This window comes from Mustelus asterias, chromosome 13 (genome assembly GCF_964213995.1).
Source record: "Mustelus asterias chromosome 13, sMusAst1.hap1.1, whole genome shotgun sequence".
Taxonomy (NCBI): domain Eukaryota; kingdom Metazoa; phylum Chordata; class Chondrichthyes; order Carcharhiniformes; family Triakidae; genus Mustelus; species Mustelus asterias.
Window position 1 is genome coordinate 93,689,877 of NC_135813.1, and position 14,055 is coordinate 93,703,931.

Below are 14,055 nucleotides of genomic sequence, written 5' to 3' on the forward strand. Positions count from 1 at the left end.
GGATATGAACTGCTTCAGTATATGAGGAGTGGGGAATGGTGCTGAACATTGTGCAGTCATCAGCATCCCTGACCACTTCTGACCTTATGATGGAAGGAAGGCAATTGATGAAGCAGCTGAAGATGTTTGAGTCCAAGACACTACTCTGAGGAACACCTTCAGTGATGTCCTGAAACTGAGACGATTAACCTCCAACAACCACAACTATTTTCCCTTACGCCAGGTATGACCAGCATTGATTCGCATTGACTCCTGTTTTGCTGGGGCTCCTTGATGCCATACTCGGTCAAATGCTGCCTTGATGTCAACTCTTACCTTACCTCTGAAGTTCAGCTCTTTGGTCCATATTTGAACCAAGGTTGCAATGAGATTGTTGCAATGTGACCCTGGCAGAACCCAAACTTAGCATCTGTGAGCAGATTATTGCTGAGCAGGTGCTGCTTGGTAGCACTGTTGATGGCCCTTTCCATCACTTTACTGATGATCGAGAATACATTGATGGGATGGTAATTGGCTAGCTTGGATTTGTCCTGCTTTTTGTGTAGTGTTGCTGGAATATTGTTAGGACTCATAGCTTTTGCAGTATCCAGCACCTTCAGTTCTTTCTTGATATCACATAGTGAATCGAACTGGCTGAAGACTGGAATCTGTGATGCTGGGAACCTCTGGAGGAAGCTGAAGTGGATCATCCACTTGGCACTTCTGGTTAAAGGTTGTTCTGAATGCTTCAACCTTATCTTTTGCACTGATGTACAGGGCTCCTCCATCATTGAGGATGGGGATATTTGTGGAGCCTCCTCCTCCCCTGTGTGGATTTTACATGTTTTCCCCGTGTCTGCGTGGGTTTCCCCTGGGTGGTCTGGTTTCCTCCAACAGTCCAATGATGTCCAGGTTAGGTGGATTGGCTATGGTAAATTACTCCTTAGTGTTCTAAGGTGTGTAGGTTAGATGGATTAGCCATGGTAAATGTGTGGGGTTACAGGGATAAAGTGGGGGAGAGGGCCTGGGTAAGATATTCTGTCAGAGTTGGTGCAGACTTGATGTGCATAATGGCCTCTTCTGCACTGCAGGAATTCTATGATTCCAGTGAGTTATTTTATTGTCCACCACCATTCACGACTGGATCTGGCAGGACTGCAGCGCTTAGATCTGATCCGTTGGTTATGGGATGACTTGTCTCTATCGCATGCTGCTTCCACTGTTTGGCATGTACATAGTCCTGAGATGTAGCTTCACCAAGTTGACACCTCATTTTTAGGGATATCTAGTGCAACTCCTGGCATGCTCTCCTGCAGTCTTTATTGAACCAGGGTTGATCCCCTGGCTTGATGGGTTGAGTGGGGATATGCCCGGCCATGAGGTTGAGTTCAATTCTGCTGCTGCTGATGGCCCACAGCCTCGGAGATGCCCGGTTTTGAGTTGCTAGATCTGTTCAAAATCTATCCCATTTAGCACAGTGGTAGTGACACACAACACAATGGAGGGAATCCTCAATATGAAGATGTTACTTTGTCTCCACAAGCACTGTGCAGTGACCATTCCTATTGATACTGTCAAGGATAGATGCATCTGTGGCAGGCAGATTGGTGAGGATGAGGTCAAGTATGTTTTTCTCTCTTGTTGGTTCCCTCAACTCCTGCTGCTGTCCCAGTCGAGCAGCTATGTCCTTTAGGACCGAGCCAGCCCGGTCTGTATTGGTATTACTGAGCCACTCTTGGTGATGGACACTGAAGTCTCCCACCCAGTGTACATTCTGCACCCTTACCACCTTCAGTGCTTCCTTTAAGTGCTGTTCAACCTGGAGGAATACAGATTCATCAGCTGGGACTGAACACACTCAGGGATAGAGGTGTCTGGAGCACAGACATAATCATGCCTTACAGACAAGGTTAGGCAAGCTTCCAGATTTTAATAAGGAGGACTTTGCAGAGTCAACGGGGATGAGTTTGCTGTTGTTATCTCCTGTGCCTAAGTCGATGCCAAGTGGTTCATCTGGTTTTATTCTTTGTAAGCTTTGCAGTGGTTTGATGCAACTGAGTGCTTTGCTATGCTATTGAGTCAAGCACATTGTTGTGGGCCCAGATTCATATGTAGGCCTGAACAGCTAAAGCTGGTAGAAAGGGCCAGATGTTTTTTTTTAAACGACAATAAACAATTGTTTCATGATTATTGTTAGACTTTTTTAATTCCAGATTTTCCTGTTAATCTGTCATGGTGGGATTCGAACCCAAGTCTCTAAAGCGTTCACCCGTGTCTCTGGGTTACTAGTCCAGTGATAATATCACTACGCCACTGCCTCCCCTACATTGAATACCACATCCAACTTTGTTCACCAACGCACAAAGCAATAAAAAGAAAAGTCTTGTACTTATACAGCGCTTTTCATGACTACTGGACAACTCAAAGTGCTTCCAACCAACAGCTTTTGAAGTGTAATCACTGTTGTAATATAGAAAAGGCAGCAACATGCAGCAAGATCCCTCAAACAGCAATGCAATAATGACCAGTTTTTGTTTATATTGTTGATTAAAGGATGACTATTGGCGAGGACACTAATGATAACTAGTGACACTGTGGCACAGTGGCTAGCACTGCTGCCTCACGGCACCACGGACCCGAGTTCAATTCTGGCCTCGGGTGACTGTCAAAGTGGTATTTGCATATTCTCCTCATCCCTGTGTGGGTTTCCTCCGGGTGCTCTGGTTTCCTCCCACACTCCAAAGATGTGCGGGTTAGGTTGATTGGCCATGCTAAATTGCCTCTTGATATCAGGGGGACGAGCAGGTTAAATGTGTGGGGTACGGGGACAGGGCCTTGCTGGGATTGTTGTCAGCGCAGGCTTGATGAACTCCCCTGCTCTAACAGATTCAGAGAAAAGCAACAAGTTTGAACTTTAGAAGGGTAAGTTCTGAGAAAACAGTAGAAAAACTTCTCTAACCTTAGTAGGCAAATAAAGAATACTTGCAATAACACCTTCAACAATCTTAGAACATCCTAAAGCATTTCACAGCCAATTAGTGCTTTTGATATCCAGTCATCCTCAGTGTAATGCAGGAAATAGGGGATTTTAGAAAGGAACCTTACAATAATGTGGGACAGAAATGGTTAATGTTAAGCACTGTTTCAATGTAGCATAGTGGAGGTTGGGGGGCGGGGGCAGTGGGTAAACAAGTGCAAATTGGTAAAAGAACATTCAGGATTTATGTTACCTCATACATCTTCATACAAAGGCAGACTAATGCCTGGAATGGTCTTCCTTATGGGACATTCAGGATCTTTCATGAAGCAGTTAGATGTATGATTGACCGTGATTAAATGCGTTTCTGATTGTTTCATCAGATGATTTGCCCCACGCTTCAGCCATTAGTCAGCCAACACATCCATCCTTGTATGATGACTGCCAATCTCCAGATGCAATTTTACAACTCATCCGCTTCATCCTGGACCACAATGTCTTCACCTTCAACAACCAGTTCTTCATCCAGACACACGGAACAGCCATGGGGACCAAATTCACACCTCAATATTCCAACATCTTATGCACAGGTTCAAACAAGACCTCTTCACCACACAGGACCTTCAACTGATGCTATACACTAGATACATCGATGATGTTTTCTTCCTTTGGACTGATGGTGAACAATCACTGAAACAACTACATGATGACATCAACAAGTTCCATCCCACCATCAGACTCACCATGGACTACTCTCCGGAATCGGTTGCATTCTTGGGCACACGCATCTCCATCAAGGATGGTCACCTCAGCGCTTCACTGTACCACAAGCCCACGGTAACCTCATGATGCTCCACTTCTCCAGCTTCCACCCTAAACACGTTAAAGAAGCCATCCCCTACGGACAAGCCCTCCGTATACACAGGATCTGCTCGGATGAGGAGGATTGCAACAGACACCTCCAGACCTCCTGAAAGATGCCCTCATAAGAACAGGATATAGCGCTCGACTCATCGGTCGACAGTTCCGACACGCCACAGCGAAAAGCCGCACCGACCTCCTCAGAAGACAAACACGGGACACGGCGGACAGAGTACCCTTCGTCGTCCAGTACTTCCCCGGAGCAGCGAAGCTACGACATCTTCTCCGAAGCCTTCAACATGTCATCGATTAAGACAAACATCTCGCCAAGGCCAACCCCACACCCCCACCTCTTGCCTTCAAACCACCGCACAACCTCAAACAGACCATTGTCCACAACAAACTACCCAGCCTTCAGGAGAACAGTGACTACGACACCACACAACCCTGCCACAGCAACCTCTGCAAGATGTGCCGGATCATCGACACGGATGCCATCATCTCATGTGAGAACACCATTCACCAGGTACACAGAACATACTTTTGCAACTCGGCCAACGTTGTCTACCTGATATGCTGCAGGATGTCCCAAGGCATGGTAGATTGGGGAGACCATGCAGACGCTACGACAATGGATGAATGAACGCCGCTCAACAATCACCAGGCAAGAGTATTCTCTTCCTGTTGGGGGACACTTCAGCAGTCACGGGCATTCAGCCTCTGATCTTCGGGTAAGCGTTCTCCAAGGCGGCCTTCACGACACACAACACAGAATCGCCGAGCAGAAACTGATAGCCAAGTTCCGCACACATGAGGACAGCCTCAACCGGGATCTTGGGTTCATGTCACACTATCTGTAACCCCCACGACTTGCCTGGGCTTGCAAAATCTCAATAACTGTCCTGGCTGGAGACAATACACATCTCTTTAACCTGTGCTTAACCCTCTCTCCACTCACATTGTCTGTACCTTTAAGACTTGATTACCTGTAAAGACTTGCATTCCAACCATTATTTTGTAAATTGAGTTTGTGTCTTTATATGCCCTGATTGTGAACAGAACTCCCACTCACCTGATGAAGGAGCAGCGCTCTGAAAGCTTGTGGCTTGTGCTGCCAAATAAACCTGTTGGACTTTAACCTGGTGTTGTGAGACTTCTTACTGTGCTTACCCCAGTCCAACGCCAGCATCTCCACATCATGGCTGTGAGGCAACACTGCTCGGCCTTTTGGCTAAGATCAAGTGTAGTATCGACATGCTGCGCTTGGTTGAAGTCATTAGGTTACATTTTAGCTTCATTTGAAGCAATTTTTAAAAGCAGCATCTCGGCCTTTTGGCTAAGATGCAAATGAGATCAAGCCTTGGAGGAGGAGCTATGCCTACTCCAATCAGCTTGGATCATGTAGATCAAGCCCAAGATAGGAGGTGAGAGCCCTGTCTTGTCAGCTTGGATCGGGAATGTCTCAACTTGTTGAGACTCTGAATTGGACTTGATTTGATTGAATTGGAATAAAAACAAAAAAAAACATTGTGCCATCGTGCTGACCTCATATAAAGCTGATCTTTCTCTACACCCTATCACTGTAATACTACATTTTGCACCCTCTCCTTTCCTTCTCCCTTCTGTATTCTAGGAACGGTATGCTTTGTCTGTCTAGCACGCAAGAAACAATACTTTTCATTGTGTCCCAATACATGTGACAATAATAAATCAAATCAAAGCTGAACCAACTGTCTTGTCTCCCTCATTTCTGGGAGATGATGTCATGGTGGAGCAGACATAATAGAAACATAGAAAAACTACAGCACAAAACAGGCCCTTCAGCCCCACAAGTTGTGCCGAACATATCCCTACCTTTTAGGCCTACCTATAACCCTCCATCCTATTAAGTCCCATGTACTCATCCAGGAGTCTCTTAAAAGACCCTATTGAGTTTGCCTCCACCACCACTGACGGCAGCCGATTCCACTCGCCCACCACCCTCTATGTGAAAAACTTCCCCCTAACATTTCCCCTGTACCTATCCCCCAGCACTTTAAACCTGTGTCCTCTCGAAGCAGCCATTTCCACCCTTGGAAAAAGCCTCTGAGAGTCCACCCGATCTATGCCTCTCAACATCTTATATACCTCTATTAGGTCTCCTCTCATCCTACGTCTCTCCAAGGAGAAAAGACCGAGCTCCCTCAGCCTATCCTCATAAGGCATGCCACTCAGTCCAGGCAACATCCCTGTAAATTGCCTCGGCGCCCTTTCAATCTTTTCCACATCTTTCCTGTAATGGGGCGACCAGAACTGAGCACAGTACTCCAAGTGGGGTCGGACGAGGGTCTTATAAAGCTGCATAATTATCCCCGGACTCCTAAACTCAATCCCTCGATTGATAAAGGCCAGCACACCATATGCCTTCTTAACCACCTCCTCCACCTGCGGGGCCGATTTTAGAGTCCTATGGACCCGGACCCCAAGGTCCTTCTGATCCTCTACAGTACTAAGAGTCTTTCCCTTTATATTGTACTCCTTCATCCCATTTGAGCTGCCAAAATGGACCACCACGCATTTATCTGGGTTGAAGTCCATCTGCCACTTCTCCGCCCAGTCTTGCATCCTATCTATGTCCCTCTGTAACTTCTGACATCCCTCCAGACTATCCACAACCCCACCAACCTTCGTGTCGTCGGCAAACTTACCAACCCATCCCTCCACTTCCTCATCCAGGTCATTTATGAAAATGACAAACAGCAAGGGTCCCAAAACAGATCCCTGGGGCACACCACTGGTGACCGACCTCCATTTAGAAAAAGACCCATCTGTACACACTCTCTGCCTCCTTTGGGCAAGCCAGTTCTGGATCCACAGGGCAGCAGCACCTTGGATCCCATGGCCTCTCACTCTTTCTAGAAGCCTTGCATGAGGGACCGTATCGAACGCCTTGCTAAAATCCATATAAACCACATCTACCGCTTTCCCTTCGTCAATGTGTTTAGTCACATTTTTGAATAACTCCACCAGGCTCGTAAGGCACGATCTGCCTTTGACAAAACCATGCTGAGTATTCTTGAGCATACTAAACCTCTCTAAATGCTCATAAATCTTGTCCCTCAGGATCTTCTCCATCAGCTTACCAACCACTGAGGTTAGACTCACCGGTCGGTAATTACCTGGGCTATCCCTATTCCCCTTCTTGAAAATAGGAACCACATCTGCAATCCTCCAATCCTCCAGCACCTCTCCCGTCTCCATCGACGACGCAAAGATCATCGCCAGAGGCTCTGCAATCTCTTCCCTCGCCTCCCACAGTAACCTGGGGTACATCCCATCCGGACCCGGCGACTTATCTATCTTGATGCCATTCAAAGATTCCAGCACAACCTCTTTCTGAAAGTCCACATACTCAATCTTTTCAGTCCACCGCACGCCCGCAGTACATCCACCCAGGTCCTTCTCCTCTGTGAAAACCGAGGCAAAATGCTCATTAAGCACCTCTGCCATTTCTACTGGTTCCGTACAGATTTTCCCGCCTTCACCTTTTATGGGCCCTATTCCTTCACGTCTCATCCTTTTACTCTATCTAATATAATATTCTATATGTTTCTAGACAAAGTTCTACATGCGTTAAACCGACTTTGCAACCTGTCTTACTGTTGGCTCACTCTGAGATTCAGGACCTTTACCAAGATGGCGGGGCTCTCCCACTCCCCCCGCCTCCGTCAGATGGCCGACCAATCAAAGCCGGCCCAGTGAGCATGCGTAGGCCAAGGCCCGGCGGAAAGGGGCGTGGTCTGACCCCGGGGCCTGGTCTAACCCGGAAACGGAAGTGGCGGCGGTGATGGGCTTGTTGTTGATGGAGTTATGCTTGTTGCGAGAGGGAAGGAGAAGAGAGCTGGGCGCGAGGAGCCGGGTACTAACTCTGCCAGTTAACACTGAAAATCATTATCATCCCTCATCATCAATAATAACACCTTAGGTCATGCAGATTACAGGGAGAAAAGTTCAGGAACACAAGAGGAGGTTTTGGCCTGATCTGTTATTGTCTTATGTTGTGCAGGGAATGTAATTGTGTTGCTATGTGTGTGTGTAATTTCTCCAGTTGCTGCTATGAGATTGCTGATCACAGGAAAGTCATTCTTACAAAGGGAAGCCTCACTTGCCATAATGCCTTTAGGGCAGCTACATTTCAAAAGGCAAAAGCAACCATGCATGTGGTATTGGATGTGGGCCTGTTTTGAAATAAAACATTTGCTCTCGATTGGGCCCTTCATGGCAAGTGTCTCCTTGTGCACCCTCTTGTGTGCAAAAGTTTCCTAAGTTTTATGTAAGATGAGTGCAGCATGTACAGACTTAAATGAAGATTGTCATGCAATGTGCAAGGTGTTTTGGACAATAATAGGACCTTGGAGTGTTCTATCTTGTAGATTAAATGGTGGTGGAGTATTTAACAATAGCTTAGGTTACGCATATGCCAGAGAGAAATGTTCAGGAACACAAGAGGAGGATTTGGCCTGATTTCTTATTGTCTCATGCCATGCAGCAAATATAATTGTGTTGCTATGTGTGTGTATAATTTTTCCAGTTGCTGCTATGGGATTACTGATCATAGGAAAGTCATTCTTACAAAGGAAAGTCTCACTTGCCCTAATGCCTTTCGGGCAGCTTCATTTCAAAAGGCAAAAGCAACCATGCATGTGGTAATGGATGTGAACTTGTTTTAAAATAAAACACATTATTTGTTCTCAATTGGGCCTTTCATGGCGAGTGTTTTCTGGTGCGTCCTCTTTTATGTGCATAAGTTGTATAAGTTTTATGTCAGATGAATGCAGCATGTACAGACTTAATTGAAGGATGCCATGAAATGTGTATTTGGACAATAATAGGACCGTGGAGTGCTCTGTCTTGCAGATTAAATGGTGGTGGAGTATTTATTTCTGTTTAATTATCTAGTATAACTTGTATCAAGTTACAAATTACAGAATATATCTCACTGCTGGGAGCAACAAAAATGAAGCCTTGAAACAAAATTATAAAGCTTTTAAAATGTTTTGAATAGTTTCATGCACAAATCTGGATTGTATTTTAAAATAACTCCTGTCATTTACAGTGTCGCTAGAATTTCAGAAAATTGTAATCGCGATTGACTTAACACAGGCAGATACTGAACAGTGTTATGAGACACAGCCAGCAGTATATGATTGATTCAGTCTCTCCAAATATTTCTGGACACTACAGTTCAGGATATACAGCACAAAGGTAAAAAGTGATGACACAAGTCTGTCACTGGTGTTTGAAACGTGCATCACAGAACATTAGACTGATTTTTCTTTTTTTTACAATTACCGGTAAGCTTTGTGACAACACTGATAATAGATCTCTGGGAATGATTGCAAGTTTGCAAAGATTGAGATAGTAAACACTGTAGTTTGTGAATATAAGTTTTAAATACTTAATTGTTCTATTGACCAAAAATTACAGCTTTCTAATCGCTATCAAGCAGATTATTTCCCAATTTGCACTACTTGATCCCTTCAGAACAAACTTTATTCCACTGTGTGGAGGTGAATATACATTACATTTATATTATATATATATATTCCATATATTTTATACCCAGGGCTTAAGTAACACCGAGCTAGAAGACTTTCTAGATCGGTGTTACTTAAGCCCTGGGTATTAACTTTTGTGAAATAGACCAGTATAAAAATGCGCTGAGTGGTCATTTTTTTAATGCAGGAGAGTGGAACGATTATGAGGGTTCAGGTACAGAAATATGCTCTACTTAGAAGTAGGAATGTAGATTTTAAAAGTTGTCAAACATTAATGTGAAAACAAGGATGAATTTGCAGGAGTTCTGTTAGGAATATGACAAATATTGCCTAAGTAGCACTTGATCTTAATCTAATCTTGGTACTTAAGTGGGAGTTGGATAAACACTTGAAGAAGAGTATAATGAACAGGAAAATGAGACTGGGGCCGTTGCAATGTGTAAACCTTAATGATGCTGCACAATAGTCAAAATGACATTCTGTTCTTAAATCTGCATGATTCGTCCAACTCATGGTTAATGTGCCAGTTCAGCTTATCCCAGGTAGCTTTTTGGGCTAAGAATGTTTGAAATTTAGCAGTCAAATTAGTGTTGTGGTACTCAGGTGCCACTGGAGATTTTAACCTCTTGCCATCATAACTTGTAAATGGTCAGTCACCATGAATGTGTCTCTAACTTTTCTGACATATTTTGTTCTTTCTTAGGGTTTTCAATGTGCCCAATCAAGTAGATAGCTATTTTGTCCTGAGAAGATGGACTTGAAATGATGCGGAGTCTTCCTCTTATCGGTGTACAGTGCCCATTCACTCCAGGTCTGTCAGTGTCTGAATGAGTGCATCATGTCAATGCAGCAAGGCTGCTGAACTGATTTCCAGTCTAGGAGAGCACTATACAACTAAGGTAAATTGATGCTTTACTTATATTGACTATTTGCCCCCATTATACCTTTTTGCTTGACTGGCAGTTAAACGGCTCCCATTTCTGTAGATGTTGGTGATTATCTAGTTATAAACTTTATGGGCAGTGCCTTCTTGATGTAAGTCCATTCTGGTATAAGTACATTCTGACCCATCTATGGAACTGGTGTTGACCTGCGATGTCTCTCCGCTGGGTGGCATGGTGGTTAGCACTGCAGTCTCACAGTGCCACGGACCCGGATTCAATTCCGGCCTCGGGGTCACTATCTGTGTGGAGTTTGCACATTCTCCCAATGTCTGTGTGGGTTTCCTGTGGGCACTCCAGTTTCCTCCCACAGTCCAAAGATGCATGGCTTAGGTTGATTGGCCGTGCTAAATTAACCCTAGTGTCAGGGGGATTATCGGAGTAAATATGAGGGGTTACGGGAATAGGACCTGCGTGGAATTGTGGTTAGTACAGATTCGATGGGCCGAATGGCCTCCTTCCACACTGTAGGGATTCAATGATTCTAAAGTTTCAAAGTTTATTTATTAGTGTCACAAGTGGGCTTACATTAACACTGCAATGAACTTACTGTGAAAATCCCCTAGTCGCCACACTCATTGTTAGTTCGGGTACACTGAGGGAGAATTTAGCATGGCCAGTGCACCTAACCAGCACGTCTTTCAGACTGTGGGAGGAAACCGCAGCACCCAGAGGAAACCCACGCAGACACGGGGAAAAGCATGCAGACACCACACAGATATCAATCCAAACCAGGAATTGAACCCAGGTCCCTGGCACTGTGAGGCAGCAGTGCTTAACCACTGTGCCACCCCTCAGCTATCAACATCCTGGGTTTACCATTGACCAGAAACTGAACTGGGCTAGCCATATAAATACTGTGGCTATCAGAGCAGGTCAAAGGCTAGGAATCCTGCGGCAAGTAACTCACCTCCTGACTCCCAAGGCCTGTCCACCATTTACAAGGCACAAATCAGGAGTGTGATGGAATGCTCTCCACTTGCCTGATGAGTGCAGCTCCAACAGCACTCAAGAAGCTTGACACCATCCAGGACAAAGCAGCCTCCCTTGATTGCTACCATTTCCACAAACATTCACTCCCTACAAGTCTGTATACAGTGGCAGCAGTGTCCTATCTACAAAGTGTACTGCAGGGACTCACCAAATTTCCTTAGGCTGCACCTTCCAAACCCACAACCACCACCATCTAGAAGGACAAGAGCAGTAGATATCTGGGAACCCCACCACCTGGAGGTCCCCCTCCAACTCACTCACCATCCTGCCTTGGAAATATACCACCGTTCCTTCACTGTCGCTGGGTCAAAATCCTGGAATTCCCTCCCTGTGTACACTGAGTGTACCTACACCTCAGGGACTGCAGTGGTTCAAGAAGGCAGTTCACCACCAGCTTCTCAAGGGCAACTAGAGATGGGCAATAAATGCTGGTCTAGCCAACGACACCCACATCCCATAAATGAATGAATGAGCAGTAGTTGAGACGTGTATGTGTATAGGCTTGCGTTTCCCATTGTGTATTGATACTAAAGTGCCAAATGCAGTGAAGAGGCTTGGTGAGGCTTTAAATTTAAAATAGTTCATGTGTGCATTCAAGAGGCAGAAAATGTTAACACTTCGGACTCGGGTCAACAATAATATCAGAATCTCGGGTTATACTATTGAGCACTTGACCATTGGTAAGAGAAAATTATTTTTAAAAAACTTCTGTTGTTGTCACATTCACAGAAGCAAGAATGTTCAGCATGGCACAAACTTCCAAGACGCAGTTCCTGGACAAAGCCCGGGCAGCTCGGGAGGAGAGGAAAGGGCAGAAGGAACGAGAACGTGCAACCATTCAGATTCAAGCGTTGGTCAGGAGGTACCTCTGCAGGTGTCGGCTGCTCAGGGAAATCAGGTCAATTATTTTGTTTTGCAAGAGATTTCATAATGCAATTTTCAAAAGAATAATAGCTTAAAGAACAAATTATGTTTTAGAAACAAAAAATACCAATGGAAGATAAAACGGGCAAGAACATAGCAACAACTGTGACGAACTCGATAAAGCCAAAGAACCTCCAAGATTTGGAATGTTGCTCTTCATATCTGCGGAGACTTTAAGCCTCAGTTCTACATTCCTCATTGAGTTTTCAGGCTTAAAAAAAAACAGCTTGGTATCACTCCATTACTGTGACTATTTCCAACAGCATAGTGGTCCCTAGGCATTCCCAACAGGTTAAAAAAAGATACACTCTCCCTAGTGTCTTGGGAAAGCTGATTGGATTCCAGTTGAAATGGGGAATGCCAGTGTAGAAAGGAAATCATGGATAACATAAAGTCTACAGATAAATGTGAACGGCCTCAAAAATAGAGTGGGCAATATAAACCTGCCTCATTCGCTAGCTCCAGTCCACAAAATACAATAACTCCTGTCAGAAGCCAGGAAATTAAACACAATGCAACCAGCTCAAAAAGTAAGCCAAGGCAAAGGAAATGATATAAATTTGTTAGCCACCTAACAACTATTTTTTCCTGTAGTAATGGGCCTTGGATTCATGTTTTTTTTTAAAGTCTTCCCTAACCTCTCGGACTTGTGCCAGAATTGGAAGAACTGTCCCACAGACTAGCCAAGCCTGATGTAGACATACTCACCAATCCAACCTTATAATGTCCCAGACACCACCACCATCATCATCCCTGGGTATATCCTCTCCCACCAGCAAGACACATTCACCAGAGGTAGAGACACAGTTGTATACAGTTAGGAAAGAGTTGCCCTGGGAGTCTTCAACATTGACTCCAGACCCAAAAAGTCTTGTGGCATCAAGTCAAACATGGGCAAGGAAATCTCCTGCTGATTACCACCTCAAAGCTGATGAATTAATACTCCTCCATGTTGAACACCACTTGGAAGAAGCACTGAGGATGGCAAGGTCACAGCATGTACTCTGAGTGACGGTCTTACATGTCCATCACCAAGAGTGGCTCAGTAATACGACTACTGACTGGGCTAGGCAAGACCTGAAGGACATAGCTGCTAGACTGGGTCTTCAGTAGGTGGTGAGGGAACCAGCAAGAAGGAAAACCCTACCTGATCTCGTCCTTGCCCATCTACATATCGTAGACGCATTTGTCTATGACGATATTAGCAGGATTGGCCACCACATGCACATCCTTTCTCTTCAAATAACTCTCTACTTTCCTTTTGAATGTTTCAATTGAACCTGCCACTACCACACTCCAGCAACAGTAGTGATAAGTTATGCTCCACAACTAGCTGTGCCCCAAGCCAAGCTCTTCAAGTACAACTACAACACTGATATCTAACCAATAATATGTAAAATTGCCCAGATATGTCCTTTTCACACAAAGCAAAACAATCCAATCTGACCAGTTAACGCCCCATTAGTCTACCCTTGATCATTTGCAAAATGTTTTTTTTTCATCCATTCATGGGATAACTGTCTCTTCATCTATCTGGATGTCCTGAGTGATAGGTCTCCGAGGATCATGTGGAATCATAGCACTGCCATCATTCTTGGATGCGACTTGGTCCAGCATGAATGATTCAGCGATCTTAAACTCATTGCCATAATGTCTTCCTTTCTTAATTTAATCCTTATCTTGCATTTAGATCATTCTTAGTTCACCTTATTTCTCTTTTATTCAAGCTTGAACCTTATTGATATTTAGCTCTATGGGCTTCAACCCATCAGTGAGGTTTCTTAAAACAAAACCCCCGAGTGTCATCTTTCTGAGAGCCTCTCTATAATTTTCTTTAAAACGT

General features: G+C 44.7%; 1 protein-coding gene across 4 annotated transcripts in view; it reads left to right on the forward strand.

The window, feature by feature from the left end:
* Positions 1-7,621: 7,621 nt before the first annotated feature.
* ube3b (ubiquitin protein ligase E3B) overlaps positions 7,622-14,055 on the forward strand; it is a 49,311-nt gene continuing 42,877 nt past the window's right edge. Inside the window, exons 1-4 of one of the 4 annotated variants that reach the window (XM_078227278.1) lie at positions 7,622-7,715; positions 8,913-9,061; positions 10,058-10,253; positions 12,018-12,186. In XM_078227278.1, coding sequence (XP_078083404.1) covers positions 12,026-12,186 — 161 coding nt within the window. In that variant the 5' untranslated portion in view covers positions 7,622-7,715; positions 8,913-9,061; positions 10,058-10,253; positions 12,018-12,025. Of the gene's footprint in view, positions 7,716-7,807; positions 7,826-8,912; positions 9,062-9,283; positions 9,367-10,057; positions 10,254-12,017; positions 12,187-14,055 lie in introns of those variants that run through there. The other 3 variants (XM_078227277.1, XM_078227276.1, XM_078227275.1) reach the window with 3 other exon arrangements.